General features: G+C 52.9%; 5 protein-coding genes across 5 annotated transcripts; 1 reads left to right on the forward strand and 4 right to left on the reverse strand.

Moving 5' to 3' along the window:
* Positions 1-586: 586 nt before the first annotated feature.
* CCOS01_00032 (uncharacterized protein) lies at positions 587-1,054 on the reverse strand (the record flags this gene model as incomplete). The annotated part of the gene is made up of 2 exons (XM_060448229.1): positions 587-707; positions 774-1,054. 2 exons carry the CDS (start codon positions 1,052-1,054, stop codon positions 587-589), a joined length of 402 nt encoding a protein of 133 aa, XP_060319667.1.
* Positions 1,055-3,894: 2,840 nt separating this feature from the next.
* CCOS01_00033 (tat pathway signal sequence) lies at positions 3,895-4,985 on the forward strand (the record flags this gene model as incomplete). Its single annotated transcript, XM_060448230.1, has 5 exons — positions 3,895-4,288; positions 4,346-4,476; positions 4,532-4,631; positions 4,684-4,847; positions 4,908-4,985. The coding sequence occupies 5 exons, from the start codon at positions 3,895-3,897 to the stop codon at positions 4,983-4,985; spliced, it is 867 nt and encodes a 288-aa protein (XP_060319668.1).
* Positions 4,986-5,134: 149 nt separating this feature from the next.
* On the reverse strand, positions 5,135-6,296 carry CCOS01_00034 (short-chain dehydrogenase/reductase family Oxidoreductase; the record flags this gene model as incomplete). Its single annotated transcript, XM_060448231.1, has 4 exons — positions 5,135-5,277; positions 5,340-5,453; positions 5,518-5,692; positions 5,757-6,296. The coding sequence occupies 4 exons, from the start codon at positions 6,294-6,296 to the stop codon at positions 5,135-5,137; spliced, it is 972 nt and encodes a 323-aa protein (XP_060319669.1).
* Positions 6,297-8,445: 2,149 nt separating this feature from the next.
* On the reverse strand, positions 8,446-9,984 carry CCOS01_00035 (acyltransferase; the record flags this gene model as incomplete). Its single annotated transcript, XM_060448232.1, has 1 exon — positions 8,446-9,984. One exon carries the CDS (start codon positions 9,982-9,984, stop codon positions 8,446-8,448), a length of 1,539 nt encoding a protein of 512 aa, XP_060319670.1.
* Positions 9,985-10,381: 397 nt separating this feature from the next.
* CCOS01_00036 (uncharacterized protein) lies at positions 10,382-11,050 on the reverse strand (the record flags this gene model as incomplete). The annotated part of the gene is made up of 1 exon (XM_060448233.1): positions 10,382-11,050. A coding segment is annotated over one exon (669 nt), but the record flags the coding sequence as incomplete, so codon positions are not given.
* Between the last annotated feature and the right edge of the window lie 2,405 nt (positions 11,051-13,455).

Consider the following 13,455-nt stretch of genomic DNA (forward strand, 5'->3'; position numbering starts at 1 on the left):
ACGTGGCGAACAAAGTCAGGTATGGCGACTTTAGTTGTAAGATTGAATGACGGTTCAACAAGACGAACCCGAAGCGCCAAAAGTTATGGAATACGGAATCGTACAGCTATAGAATACGGTGTGAGTCTTATTTACTTGTCAAGATTACAAGAACCCGCAACTAAGTTCCAAGTGAAGTAGCGATTCATCTTTCTAGTCAAAATAAACGTCGTGAAAGCACTGCTGAAGCTTCGAACGAGCTCTCTCCTTCAGGAGCCTTCATGAAAAAAAGTGTAGCAAGAATGCTGGAACAAATGATTTAGGATTGAAGATGGAGGTTGCATTTCGAATGCCGATTACAACTAGTCCCCGTTGCACTACGCGCCGATGAAATGCCACGAAATCTACCTCATGTATGACATAATTTAGGGATGTTCAAGTCCCGTAAATTGAGGACATTATCACCAAGTCATTGAGATATCACAGGCTGTCACGTGGGAACGTCACTGGCAATACCTAAACTCATGACACATGATTTATTTCATTGAGTCTACTGTGTGTGGACTTTCTATTATCATTATACCCCCATACCACACAGATCCGTCCCTCAACCATCTCTTGGGTTACATATGGTATGAAAGTCGCCAAGTACCGAGGCCTTGTTGTTGGCCGAGCCAGCCTCGCGTCCAGTAAATGGTGAGGGGAGATGTGTGGGTTGGTGAAGTGCGCTTAAGGAGTGAGATTATTGCGTATTGCGTAATGCGTAATGTAGAAGATATGTTTGGTGCCCTTACACGAACCAGCTCTTGACCCAGTCGGTGGCGCGCTTGTAGCCCTTGTAAGTGCCATAGGCACTGTAAGTCTGAGGGACCGGCGTGGGGCTCGGGGTTGTGGCCGGCGGGGCACCGTAGGTGCCGTAGCTTCCGTACTTGCTGTAGTCGTACTTTCCGTAGTTGGTGTAACCCGATGTGGCTTGAGGGGCAGGGGCGGGAGCGGCCTCGGCGTTGGCCTCGGCAACAGGTGCGGCGAGGGCGGCCGAGGCGGCGGTCAGGATGAGAATGGCGGAGACCTTCATGTTTGCGTTTGGTGAAGAAGAGAAGTATGGAGACGAAGCGGCTTGGCTGGTCGAAGTTACTTTGGCTCTGACGACTTGATTATGGGAGATAATTGTTTGATGGGTGATGAGGATAAGAGAGAGAGATCGTGGGATTGATGGTGGGATCACGGCAATACTTATGGCAGAGCCAAGCTGAGATTCAAGTTGCAGACGATGGTATTGTCTGGCACTCTTCCATGACTACTATACCGGCCACCCTTGAGCCCGAGTGATGAGGGTATACGCGCCGCATCTGGGATCGTGCTGATGACCTAGTAATCGTTGAGATGGCGTTTCCCTTTGGTGGATGAAGGGTCTCCAGGCTAATGTGAACGGCTGCAAGGGAGCCCTTGAAGTGAAAGCTCGCTAAGATGGAAGACACAATGCCTCTGGAAGCGGGGGTACGCCTTGTAGGCAGAAACTTGCAAGATTACAGGGTAGGCGGTCGAATGGGTTGTGAATGGCGTCACAAGCTCATCCGGATGCGTCCGGGACGGCCGCAGGATGTTAGGAGTAGCCTCACGATGTCTCGAAGCCATCGGGCGATGTGTATACCACGCTAGAAGGGGGGCTCGCCTGGCTTAGAGGACTTCAACAACCGGCTAAGAGATCGTCCTCGTATTCTTGCATCTCTGATGGTGTAGATGATGCAGAGATCATTGCATGTGGGTGTCATGACCGGGCAAGGGAGCTCCGAAAGGACCAAAATGGGCTGTTAGTCAAAGCTCACCTATGGATCAAAGATCACGTTGACTGCCACTGCTGGAAATGGAGCTAGGATCCAGTCCAAGATGTGAGTTCTTCACTTAATGCTCGAAGGTTGAACTGCAAAACATGTCTTGTCATCCGGTCACAGACAAGCACGATGCGAGCTCGAGGAAAATCCGATCCGGGCCGACTTCCAAGATACCAGTGACTGACACAATCGCGGACGATAACACGGGTGGAACCGTCCTCATGGCTACCAGGCTGAACCCGCCGTGTCTGAGAAGAGTGTCTGACATTGATGAACATCGTGATACCTATGCGAGGTCAAGCACGCTGAGAAACCCAAACAGGAATAGCCTCACAGCCTCAGTCCAAGTCGAGCAAACTCCGAGGTGAAGTCTCTGGTGGGGGAGCTTTTTTTCTAATTCTGCACGCTGACGGAGATCAGCCCTACTAACACGGAATTGGTTGAGGGACAAGAGGTTGCGTTAGTGTCAGCCCCCGCCCTTCTTACCATGCTATTTTGGTGACTGATTTTCGAAGCTTCGGTGGCTCCAAGACATAGTAGCGTGGATAGGTAGCCGGGAGGGGTCATGGCGGGTTCATGATGAGAGGTTGTCTCTTTACTGTAAACTTGAACTTTCCCATCCCGCTACCTCATGCAGATCCATGAGTCGACATAACCATGCAGGAGTCCATGCCTCTTTGGTACACGAAGGTCTCTCGGCAAGGGCCGCTTAATTCTTGTCCTTCTCGCGCTTATTCCGACGGCATGGTTTTAGTTCAGTTCGGCTCAGCGTAATTGCGACGGCGGCTGTGCTTGGTGCCGGAAACATGGACCCGGACACGACCGAAGGAAATCAGAAGGCCGTCGTGCCGTGATACCTAGATGACCTCTTATAACTTTGCTAATGTCAAGAGCAGATTTTGGGTAAAGTGAAAACTTGACTGAGGCCAGAAACTTGGAGGCTGCCACGTTGGGGGCGGTGGCTCCGTGGGCTGGAAGTTTACTATGTGGATGGCATCTAGCGTTGAAAGAATCCAGTCAGGCCAAGTGAGGGTTGGTGGTTGAGATTCGGTCTCATCGGAGCACGACTGAAGTCGATCTACCGCAAGTCTACTTGAGCTGTCTGTGTAGGCGATGATCAGGTGCTGTTCCCATGTCGCACGCAAGGGATGACACCAGACCCCAACGGATTGTGCAATTGCGCGAGCGCTGCCTTGTCGGAAATGATTCTCGATACGATGCCGCAAAATTCCCTCGACATATACGATGACTGTCGACAGTGTAGACTGGTAAGCTCCCTACAGATACGAGATCTTACTACCCCAGACCGTCCATCTGGCATCACGTCAGGCGTCGGGGGAAAGGTTCGGAAACTTTGCGATTGGTGCCCGCAGGCGTCGAAGCTGCAAACTACCAGCCTAACAGTAGACAAGCGAGACAACCACCACGCTAAGCATGAGGATCCGTTCGACTTCCTCTCGTTTTCCCCTTCTTTCCTGGGACAGAGAAAGAGTTCGTGCCGAATTTCCCAGCCTTGGCATCGTGTGAGTTGCTGGGATGCCAGCAAGACCGGCGGGCAGCAATTCCCGCCTCGCAGCCCTCGCTGCGTGGGCGTGGCTGCCTCCCCTCCTCGCGCAACCATCAGCCGCATGCGCCGGCGGATCAGCTGCAGCCAAACTATCGACGGCGACATTCCTGCCGCGGATGCCGTGTTCTGATAGGTACCAATTCTGGTGTCTTGGATCGTGGCAGGTGGGGGTTATTCGTGTGGTAGTGTTGGCGGGCGATTGAGTTTTGAGCATTCCAGCTGCTTTCGGTAATCGCGTGGCAACCTTGACGGCGCACCAAATATACAGACGCCTCATCGTTTTGTTTAGCTACAGGGACATGTGTGAGCCGTGCTTGGAAGGCTAGCGAGCATTCCTCATGTCAGACAAGAGTCGTTGGGTAGTCCGTCTTGCCCGTTGCTCCCTCGGACGAGCTTCCCTTGGATCACGATCGCTCCATATCCTTCCCCTCTCTCAAGTTTTTTCTTGACGCGTTGCTGGCGGTTCTTTTATTTTGTCTCTATCTGTTACGTCTTGATACCAATTTTATCGAAACCATGATGCAAGAAAAGGAAGACGAGTCGAGCTCGAGGCTGCTCGCTGGCCGTGTGCAAGAGTCCGAAGAGGATCTCGAGTCCCTGCAATCTGTTCCCGACGCGAGGCAACATGATACACATAGGAGACGAGATTGGAGGAGGACTGCAGCTGTAGTTGTGGTTTTCGCCCTTTCGAACCTCTTTTCCATGCACTTGGGTGCCCATATGAGATCGACTACAGCGGATCTAGATGGCGCTTGTGCTGCTCACACGACGCAATGGTCGCCGGTATTGAAAGACGTGGATGTCGAATACAACTGGAAGCATTTCAACGGATCGTTCCTACAGGAAGATATCTTTAGGAAGGAAGCTTCGCCAGAGGTTGATGCGGCGTGGGAGTCAATGGGTGTAGATTGTGAGTAACATCCATTTTCATGGCTTCTCGCCTACCTTAGTAGCTAATAATCTCGAGATCGCGCTGGGGTCATATCAATTGAAGACGGCTTGAAGAGCGGCCTCGACATGTCTTTTGTAAGAAGGTCAGAAAAGTACGGCGCGGGCTTCTTCGTCAACGTCGAGGGAATGCATCACCTTCACTGCTTGGTAAGTCAACGGCAGCGACTCAGCGTGGAACGTATGGTGCTCATGATTGATACAGAACTTGGTTCGGAAATCCCTTTACTACAATTACGACTACTACAAGAAGATGGGCACGCATGCTTTCGCCAACGAGGAGCACATTGTCCGTCTCCATGTTTGTAAGTGGAAGCCATTCTCTCAACGTCTTCAACCATAGCTGACCCTCGGCAGCACATTGCCTAGACACCATCAGGCAAGTCCTGGTCTGCAACGTCGATACTGGTGTTCTGGGTCAGGTCTGGGCCGGCGACCCTCCGGCGCCATTCCCGGACTTCAACACCAAGCACATGTGCAAGAACTACGAGGCGATACAAGAATGGGCAGAGAAGCTTCAGGTGAGTAGAATTTGGTGTCTGATTTTGGTAGTATGAACGCACGCTGACATCGACGTACAGGCTCCTCCCGTCGATACCCTCCCTGGCGACTATACTGCACCTCCCGAGCCGAGTGATGTCCTTCCCACAACGCCATAGATACCAGAGTGGAGAGGTAATATTGCTGTAGGATTCAGATAGATGAATGATACTAAAACATAATGACGAATAGAGTTCAAAGCCATGTTGGAGATCCTAGACTTCCATGTGAGACGCCTGCAGCCTCAGGACTACATGTCCCTTGGCCACTAGTAGTTGAATTCCTGGCCAACAAGCTTCTCGCTCAACTTCCACAACCTATCCGCCTCGATTTTGTTGTTCGCCCAAGGGTAAATCTCCTCATCGTACTGGTCGGCAATGCGGCAATCATTGAAGTACTGTCCGTTGAGACCTGGGCAGCATTAGCTTTCCGGTACATGACCTGCGACTCTGAAGCACTGCTGGAGAACTCACTCTTGATGTCAGGACTGAATGCAGTGTACACATGAGTGGCGATGCCCTGGTCTTCCGTCTTTGGGTGGAACTCCGTCCACATATTCTTGGTGCCCATGATGATTTCCGTCTCCCCTGTTCGCACCGCGATTAGCGACAAGTTCTTCAAGTACCGCGTCCTCACAAGTGCTTTACTCACGCAGTGAATCAAAGCTCTCTAAATGGCCACCCAAATTGGTGAAGATGACGCCCGGATGCAGGCTAAAGCTCAGGAGACCCTTGCCGCCCAGCTTCTCGGCGAGTGAGAGAGCCATGAGGCAATTGGCCGTCTTGGACTGCGCATAAGCGATCCACTTGTTGTAGTGCTTGCCGTCCTGTGCCACGCTCTCCAGTCAGTGTCTGCAGCCTAGGCGCGATTCAAACAGCATGAGTACTGACATTGAAGTTGTAATCCGTCCACCGAATACGGCTCAAACGGTGCCCATCGCTGCTGACCGTTACGACCCTCGGCTTCTTTGCAGCAAGAACCTTTTTCAGAACCAAGTTTGTGAAAAGGAAGGGGCCGAGGTGATTCGTTCCAAACTGGCTCTCAAAGCCATCTTCCGTCTTGCTCCAGTCCGTAGCCATGATGCCCGCATTATTCACCAAAACATCAATGTGAGGCACACCCTCCCACCCATTCACAATCTCCGCAGCCGCTCGCGCGCTCTTGAACGAGCTCAGGTCCAGCTCAAGCGTCTTGACAGCAACGGCCGGGAACGATGACGTCACGGCGTCGGCGGTCTGCTGGACTTTGGTGGTGTTGCGGCCCGCGAGGATGAGGAGGGCCGGAGAGGCGACGGCGACTGCTTGGGCGAATGCGGCGCCGAGGCCGCCGGGAGAGACACCGGTTACGAGGATTGTTTTCCCGGCGATGTGGGAGGCGTACTCGGCGACGAGTTCGGTGCCTGTTGTTTCACGGCCTAGCGTGGGAGCCATGGCTTCTTGTGTCCTGGTCGTAGTAGAGGGGTTGCTGGAATGCCTAGAATTTTGTATGGCAATGGTTGCACGAATTGATGATGTGGAAAGCCGTTGATGTTTCGTTAGAGACAACATCAGTTGTAGACAGGTGGCATGTTTGTCTTTATAGAAGCTTCATGGCCATCTACATTTCCCGTCGCACTTCCGCATGTGGTAGTACAAGTCGAACGCCGTAATCTGCAGACGCAAGTAAGAAACCTCTTAACTCCAGACCCAATGGGCATGAGGCGAGTGGGAGCCGAACGCCCAGAACTCATCTCGAGAACCATGGGGCTATGAAGCTGTAGTGCGCAGCTTGCGATCCTTCACGTTCGGTTGCAGCTCACAAGGAACAAAAGTCCAAAACCAACGGATATCCAGGGGAAGCCTGAAAGATCTTTGGTTTAAGTGGCCACCAAATGTAGCCCGGTGGGATGACATTGCCTGTATAGTGCATACTCATCCGGTCTTTACTACTACGAGAATTGAATAGCGGCACGCATCTCGTCGGCGTTAGGTTCAAAGATGCTATCAACAAAAGTTCCGTCTTGTCATTTAGCTTCCAAATCATCTATCGCCGAAATATTTGAGGTTCGTTTGTCGGACATTATTGCGAATCAAAAGGACGTGAGTGAATGAGAGGCGCCCGAGCCGGAGTTAAGAGATGGAAACCCCTTTAACGCCCGGGTCTTGGAGGAGCAAACGGTACCATAACTTTTCCGTGTGCCCGTCTCCCAAGGCAGAGGGATCAACATTTAACTACGGAGTACACAGCACGGATTTGCGACAACCTGAACCCCATCCCGTCCACACGGCATGCATTCCTTGGCACACCGGCGCAGACACCGTGAATCATTGAAACACAACGGGCCGCCCCGATGGTCCCCCACTCCGGAAACCCACGGACCCCGTCGCAGCACCGTCACTTCCCCCGGGGCGCTTACCAGGTATGAGCTACCGATGGCACTCTCTTCAGGAACAGACACCAAGGTGGTACGAGGAATCGGTGTTGAACAACAAAACAAACAAATCTTAGTAGTACTTAGGTACCTTCCTCCTTGATAGGTTACTGATTCACTGTACTTGTAAATGTTCATGGGCGTGATTCTCCGCACTTGAGCAAATATCAAGGAGTAAGTGAACGGATGGGCTTCCTGGCTGCACAGCCCTGCCTTACTCCCGGGCGTTCCTATCTGCCCATCGTAGGTACTGTACTTTACCTTGAGTACTTCGTGACGAGAGGTAGGAAATGGCAAATGGCATCTCGGCACGGGAGCACCGGCTTCTATAGTGACACCGCATTTCAATCCTCCAGTTGAGACTCGAGCCTCTGCTAAGGTATCCGATCTATATTCTCACTAGTGCCTCTACTTCGTAATCCCCCCCTTTTCACCAACCAAAAGCTCTTAAAACGTCCTTCGCCCTGATTTAAATAGCCGCAGCCCAGGCCGACTCATCCGTCCGCCATTGACCATGCCAACTAAACTTGCTTCAGCCTCCTTATCAACGCCATTGAGACGTGTTTTCTGGGTCTTGGCAAGGGTACAGGGGGGCGGGTGGGATGGGCCTAGTGCTCCCCGGGCCCAATGAAGCCTCCGTCCCGGGACCGGCGGATCGCTGCCCACTATCTCATTCCCATTCCCATTCCCATTCCCCATCCCACGCGGCCCATCTTCCCGGTTACCCACAGCTATCCGAAGATGCTTGAGCTGTTTATTGTCCCTTCAAACCTCCTTCGTTAAAACATCCGCTTCCCCCTCCTTTTTTCTTGTGTAGCCAAAGCTTTTCCGTCTCACATTTCTTCGTACCTTGTGGCCGGCCATCTTACGTTGCGTTTGTGCGACCTGTCTGTTAATCGAAACACGCAACGTCAGGAGGCTCACACCAGTCTACCTTGGGGCGCAACAACTCCTCTCCTCACCTCCCACCTGCTTCACAGAGAACCGTACCCGAGACTGAATGACTGAGAGCTGTACGATAATATTTACTCGAATGTCATCATGACTCTAGGTGTACCCGGAAACCAATAAGACAATATATATCACAGTATTCAACGCCTCCAACGCCGATATGCCATCTACACCGTCACATCCGATGCTGTCCGCCTCGTGGCTCGTTGCTTCGACGACTACTCATCTCGCGTGCAAAGACTCTCGATCCAGCGTGCCAGCTCTACGCTCTTGACGTCGACGGTTCTCCAAAAGACGTCGCTGCCCCAGACAGTCGGCACACCAAGCAAGACAATTCCGAGAAACCACGCCACGAGTCGCCCAATCACGCCAGTCTCGTCCCTACCGCCAACAAGCGCCCATACGTACGGCATCCAGCGATGTGAAAACACGTCGAGAACGGGTCCGTGGACAAGGTAAAGCGCGTAGCTGATGTCTGCGAGGTACTGCGCTAGTGGTGTCACGAACAGGTTCTGCAACACTTTGATATGTTGCAAAGTAATGACAATCTGGAATGCGCCAAGGGCATACCAGGGGAAGGAGACGAGGTCGCCGCCCATGGTGAAGAAAGGCTCCATGGTGTTGTGCCAAAGTGGTGACATTCCCGGGGTGATGTCAGCCTTTTGGTTCGGCCAGCCAGCCACAAACAGGGCAAAAATCAGGTTACCGACGAGGAAAGTTTTGAACACGCGAACGGCAAGGGAGCTTGAGGACGAGTCCGACGCAGTCGAGGATTCCATGTCGGATGCCTCCTTGTTCTGCAGAGCGGCTGCCTTGCGCTCCTGGCGAGCTTCCTCGATCAAACCGACCTCGGCAAGGAACATGCCACCCAGGAACTCAAAGCCGGCCCAGTGGCCGCACTTCAGGCAGTAGATCATGATGGAGAAAACCGAAGCGAGACGCAAGTACGTCTTCATGCGGCTCACGCCAGTGAGAACGACAAACAGGAGTAGCGAGTGGGAGAATTCGATGGGGATGGTCCAGAGGTGGACATCATAGGGCAGAATCTGGGTAATATCCCACTGCCAGCTGAAGGTAATCCTCCACACTGCGTTCTTCCAGTCCACCAGCTGCTCCCACAGTGTAGGCAAGGGCTGTCCCATCCATCCCAGGCGAATCATGACGAGGATCATGAACGTAGACGCAGTGGTCGGCAGAAACAGGCGGAAACCACGGCGGAAGACACTGCTTGACAGGGTGCGATGCAGTCCATCGTAGTCATGTTTCCTTGCCTGCTTCAAAGACTTGAGAGACAGAACGAAGCCCGAGATGATGAAGAAGATGTGGACCATGGGCCGACCGCTGAAGATAACGCGGAAGAAGGGTAATTGCAGCGGGGAGGAAGCGACATGATCGTTTTCATCGGGAACGCCGTATGCCCTCGCCGTGAACCAGCCAACATGTTTCTCTGTGAAGTGGCAGAAGAAGACAATCAGCGATGCAACGCCGCGCAGACCATCGAGCCACGAGGTAGGATATAAGCGCCGGTGTTTGAAGTCGTTGGGTCGGAGTCGGCGCTGGACGAAGGAGGGCAGCAGGAAAAAGAGGATTGCCGTCAATCGTGCGAACAGGGAGCCGGATTGCGCGGGAGGACTCGAGCCACCGGGTGATGAGGGTTCTGAATTCGAATTGACGTTTCCCAGAGGGGAGTAGGAGTATGCGCTCGGGGAGATACGGGCGACAGCTCCCCGAAGGGAGCGAACGACGAGGGGGATCATGGCGATGATGATGGCTATGTCGTCGGCATGCCCTTGAAGAGGAGTTTTTCGAAGATTTGACGTCGGCTCAAAGGAGAGGTGGTGTTTGCGGAATGTGTAGTTGTCGGCGCGCTGGTCTTAGGTATTGTGGCCGGGCTGGCTGTCGGTTGAACGTGGACTCGATGAACGGCGGATCGTGTGAGGCGTCGGATGTCACAATCGACGTGGCTCGGCAGAGTTTCAAGATCACCCAGACAGACGGACCACAGAGTCAGCGAGGTACGACTGTGGACGAGCCGGGAGCAGCCGGCAGTTCGGCGACGAGGCACAGGCGGAAGCGAAGAATGTTGACGATCTAGAAGGGTGCGTAGAAAAAGTTGAGGGAAAAGTTGAGGGGAAGGAAAGCTAGTCGTGCCGGCTACACAGAAGAAGGGAACTCGACTCGAGTCGGCTCGAAATTGGGTTTGGCGGCAAAAAGGACGCCAGAAGGCAAAGACGGCGGGAGCTTGGCGAGCTTGGCGTTGCGTTGCTCCTTGACAGATGGCGCTAATCTGCCCAGGGACAAGGGGGCAAACCACCAAAACCGCAAGGGGGGAATAGGCCGCTGGTTGGAGATGTCGTACGGATACTCGTGGGTGTGTGCAGGATCGGAATCCTTCTTGCAGGTCGGATGCGTGCTCAAGTGGGAATGGCGGCTTACTGACGCGGGCTGTTGTGCTAGGCCCGAAAAGTGAGTGTTGGAGAAGGGAGGGACTCGGGGAAGGCGGCGAGTGGATGGATAAATGAGCGAGGATTCCCCTTTTTTTTCTCTTTCTTTCTTTTGGAAGCGATGTTGCTCAGAAGCGGCCGTTTGTTTTGATCTGGAGCATTCAGTGTTCAATGCAGGTGGGCAGTCAGAGATGCGATGAATTGCGGCACAGCTCGTGTTTGCAGCCTGACTTGCAGTGTCTGCAATGGCGAGAAGAAGGCGCGAATACGCAGTGCCCTTTACGAATACAACGACAAAAGCTGCATTGGATTCCGAGGTGCTTGTCTCGCCTTCGGGTAAGTAGGTACGAGATAATAAGGCAAGGTGAGATGAGATGAAATGAGATGGGGAAGCTACGACTCGCTCAGATTATCCCACTGCGAAGCGTCGAGAGGACAGAAACAGACGGGAAACGTAATGGAAGCTACCTGAAGTAGGAACAGACAGTGGAAGGAAAAGAAGCACTTTGTCTCCATAGGTACTCCTTACTAATTGAGATATTGTCCCCTCTGCATTCTCTTTCTCTTTCTGTTCTATTGACCTCGGTGGTGCAATTATTCTGAGGCAGAGGATGAACTCTATAAGAAAATAGGAAACAGCTGTTGTGTGGTGCTTTCCCCAGACATCTCCACCCATCTGCTCCTTCCTTGTCTGATGGATTACAAGTACGCCCGGCGTTGCCCCTTCTGATCTGAGTTCTGGGCAGCTTCCCAGCTTCCCACCTTTCCAAGATCCATCCACCGAGGCGGGAATCCACTGGTGGCTCCTGCTTCCCGAGTCCACAGACTATGTACCTACAGCGGTCCTCATCTCTGGACTCCGGAGACCCTGAGTCTAAACTCAAAATGTCCTTAGCCGATGCCACCCTCAAAGTCAAGCTCCATTCTCATTCTCTAATTTCGTAACCTTCCACCCAGACACGCCAGAGTAGATGAACTATCATCTTGGTTGTCAGCCAATTTTCTCACAGACCTGAGTCTCTATGCGCGAAGCTGAGTACCTGAGAGAGAGGTCTTGACGAGGCTGATAGATATTCGTTGAGAACATCATGATGACTGGAGGAAAAGCCAACAGAAGAGAGGAAGGTAGCGCGCTTGGGTACGTGTTATTCGTACTTGCCCGAGCGGGTGATCCTCCTTCCCAGTTGAACTGAGGTGACCCGCTGAGACGAGGTACCTTACTTAGGTACTTGGGTTCGTACTCAGGCAGGCACTCAGGCAACCCAGGCTGCCAGGGAAGGAGAGGCATGGAGGCAATTGAGTTTCACCACCGAGTTGTTTGCAGTGAATACCTAGGTAATTCCCAACTTCAACGACACCCCACCCATCTCCGTCAGGATGTTGCACTTCTTCATGATCAACAATGGACAACTTGACCCGACCAATGTCAAATATCCCTACGAAGCCCGCTCCGCAACAGTCGAATTGCTTGTAATAGCGCCTCGACCCTGCGCCAACGATACCGACGCGTCCCTCGCATTCCTCCAGGCCCGGCCCCAATCCCCTTTTCATGCCTCATACCCGAGAACTGCCTTGGCGACCCAGACAAAACAGCTCGACGTTCGCTGGTGCACGCCAACAGCGCAAACAGAACCCTCGCGCCGGACTTAGGCGGACCTACGGATACTGTCCACTGCATTGAGTCGGCTTGCTTCAGCCATAGCCATTTCAGACACGCTCTGTTCGAGATGGGTCACCCACGCCATCATCTGCCACTCCTGGGCCCTCAAGCACTACCACCATGCGAAGACTTGACTTCCGCAATCCCTCATGGGTACAACTGGGAATAGTTCATTCAAACTTTTCCATAGGAAATATTCTCTCCGTCTTGTTAGACTGACTGACATTTGCTGAGCCATGGCCAAGCGCCTCATAGTCAGTCGCACACGATTATTCCTAGCCACCCTTCTCTCAACACTGGCCAGCAGTTACAAATAGCTACTAGACTCTGTCACGCTTTCTCGACGCCTGAAACGGTCTCAGGCTCTATAATCACTGTTGGGACTCTTCAAAACGCTATGCATGGCTAGAGAGAAACCAGCCATCATAGCCCCCAGCGGTATTGAGCAGTTGGGGTGGCGGCCAGGTGGTCAACGTTTTGCCCGGAAAAGGCATCCTAGAGACCCGTCTCCCGCCGCACCATGTGCTGCACTGCACTTCTTCTTTGGCCCCCATCTGTCAACCGGCCTATGCAAGCAACTTACGATCCCTCGCCTCGTGTCTTCAACCTGAGCAGCCAGCTTTGCGTCATATCATAGGCCTCCCAGTCAGCGGCCAATTGATACAGACTAAGGTAGTGCCCACGCATCTGCTGCTTGTAAGCTGACTGCAGTCTTGAACGGTGTCATCCCGCACCGGCTCCCCCGAACTGCATGAAGCCGGCCTCTGTGGCCACGCACTCGACTGCTCGCCAGCAGGGTTAAGACAGGTTCGACAGGCACCATCTCAGCCCTATGAGTATACCTACTGACATGGCCTCCAGGACTGTCTGCTATAAGCGGGCTGCCCATAGTGCACTGGCCCCATCGCAACATCGCATTCCTAGCCGACTTGCACAGGTCAGCAATTGGCACTCGACTGGCTCTCAAAAGGCACGCGAGATGTTTGCCCATCATCACAATCTGAGTCGGACCATTGAGGCTACTATGCCAATCAGAATTTGCTCACATTCGGCGTGTTCTGCCTCGTTCGAACCATTACGTTGTTTTTGTTTGTCAAGCTGGGAGACAATGCCTCGGAGATTTG

This window comes from Colletotrichum costaricense, assembly GCF_030867565.1.
Source record: "Colletotrichum costaricense strain IMI 309622 chromosome Unknown Scaffold_1.1, whole genome shotgun sequence".
Classification (NCBI taxonomy): domain Eukaryota; kingdom Fungi; phylum Ascomycota; class Sordariomycetes; order Glomerellales; family Glomerellaceae; genus Colletotrichum; species Colletotrichum costaricense.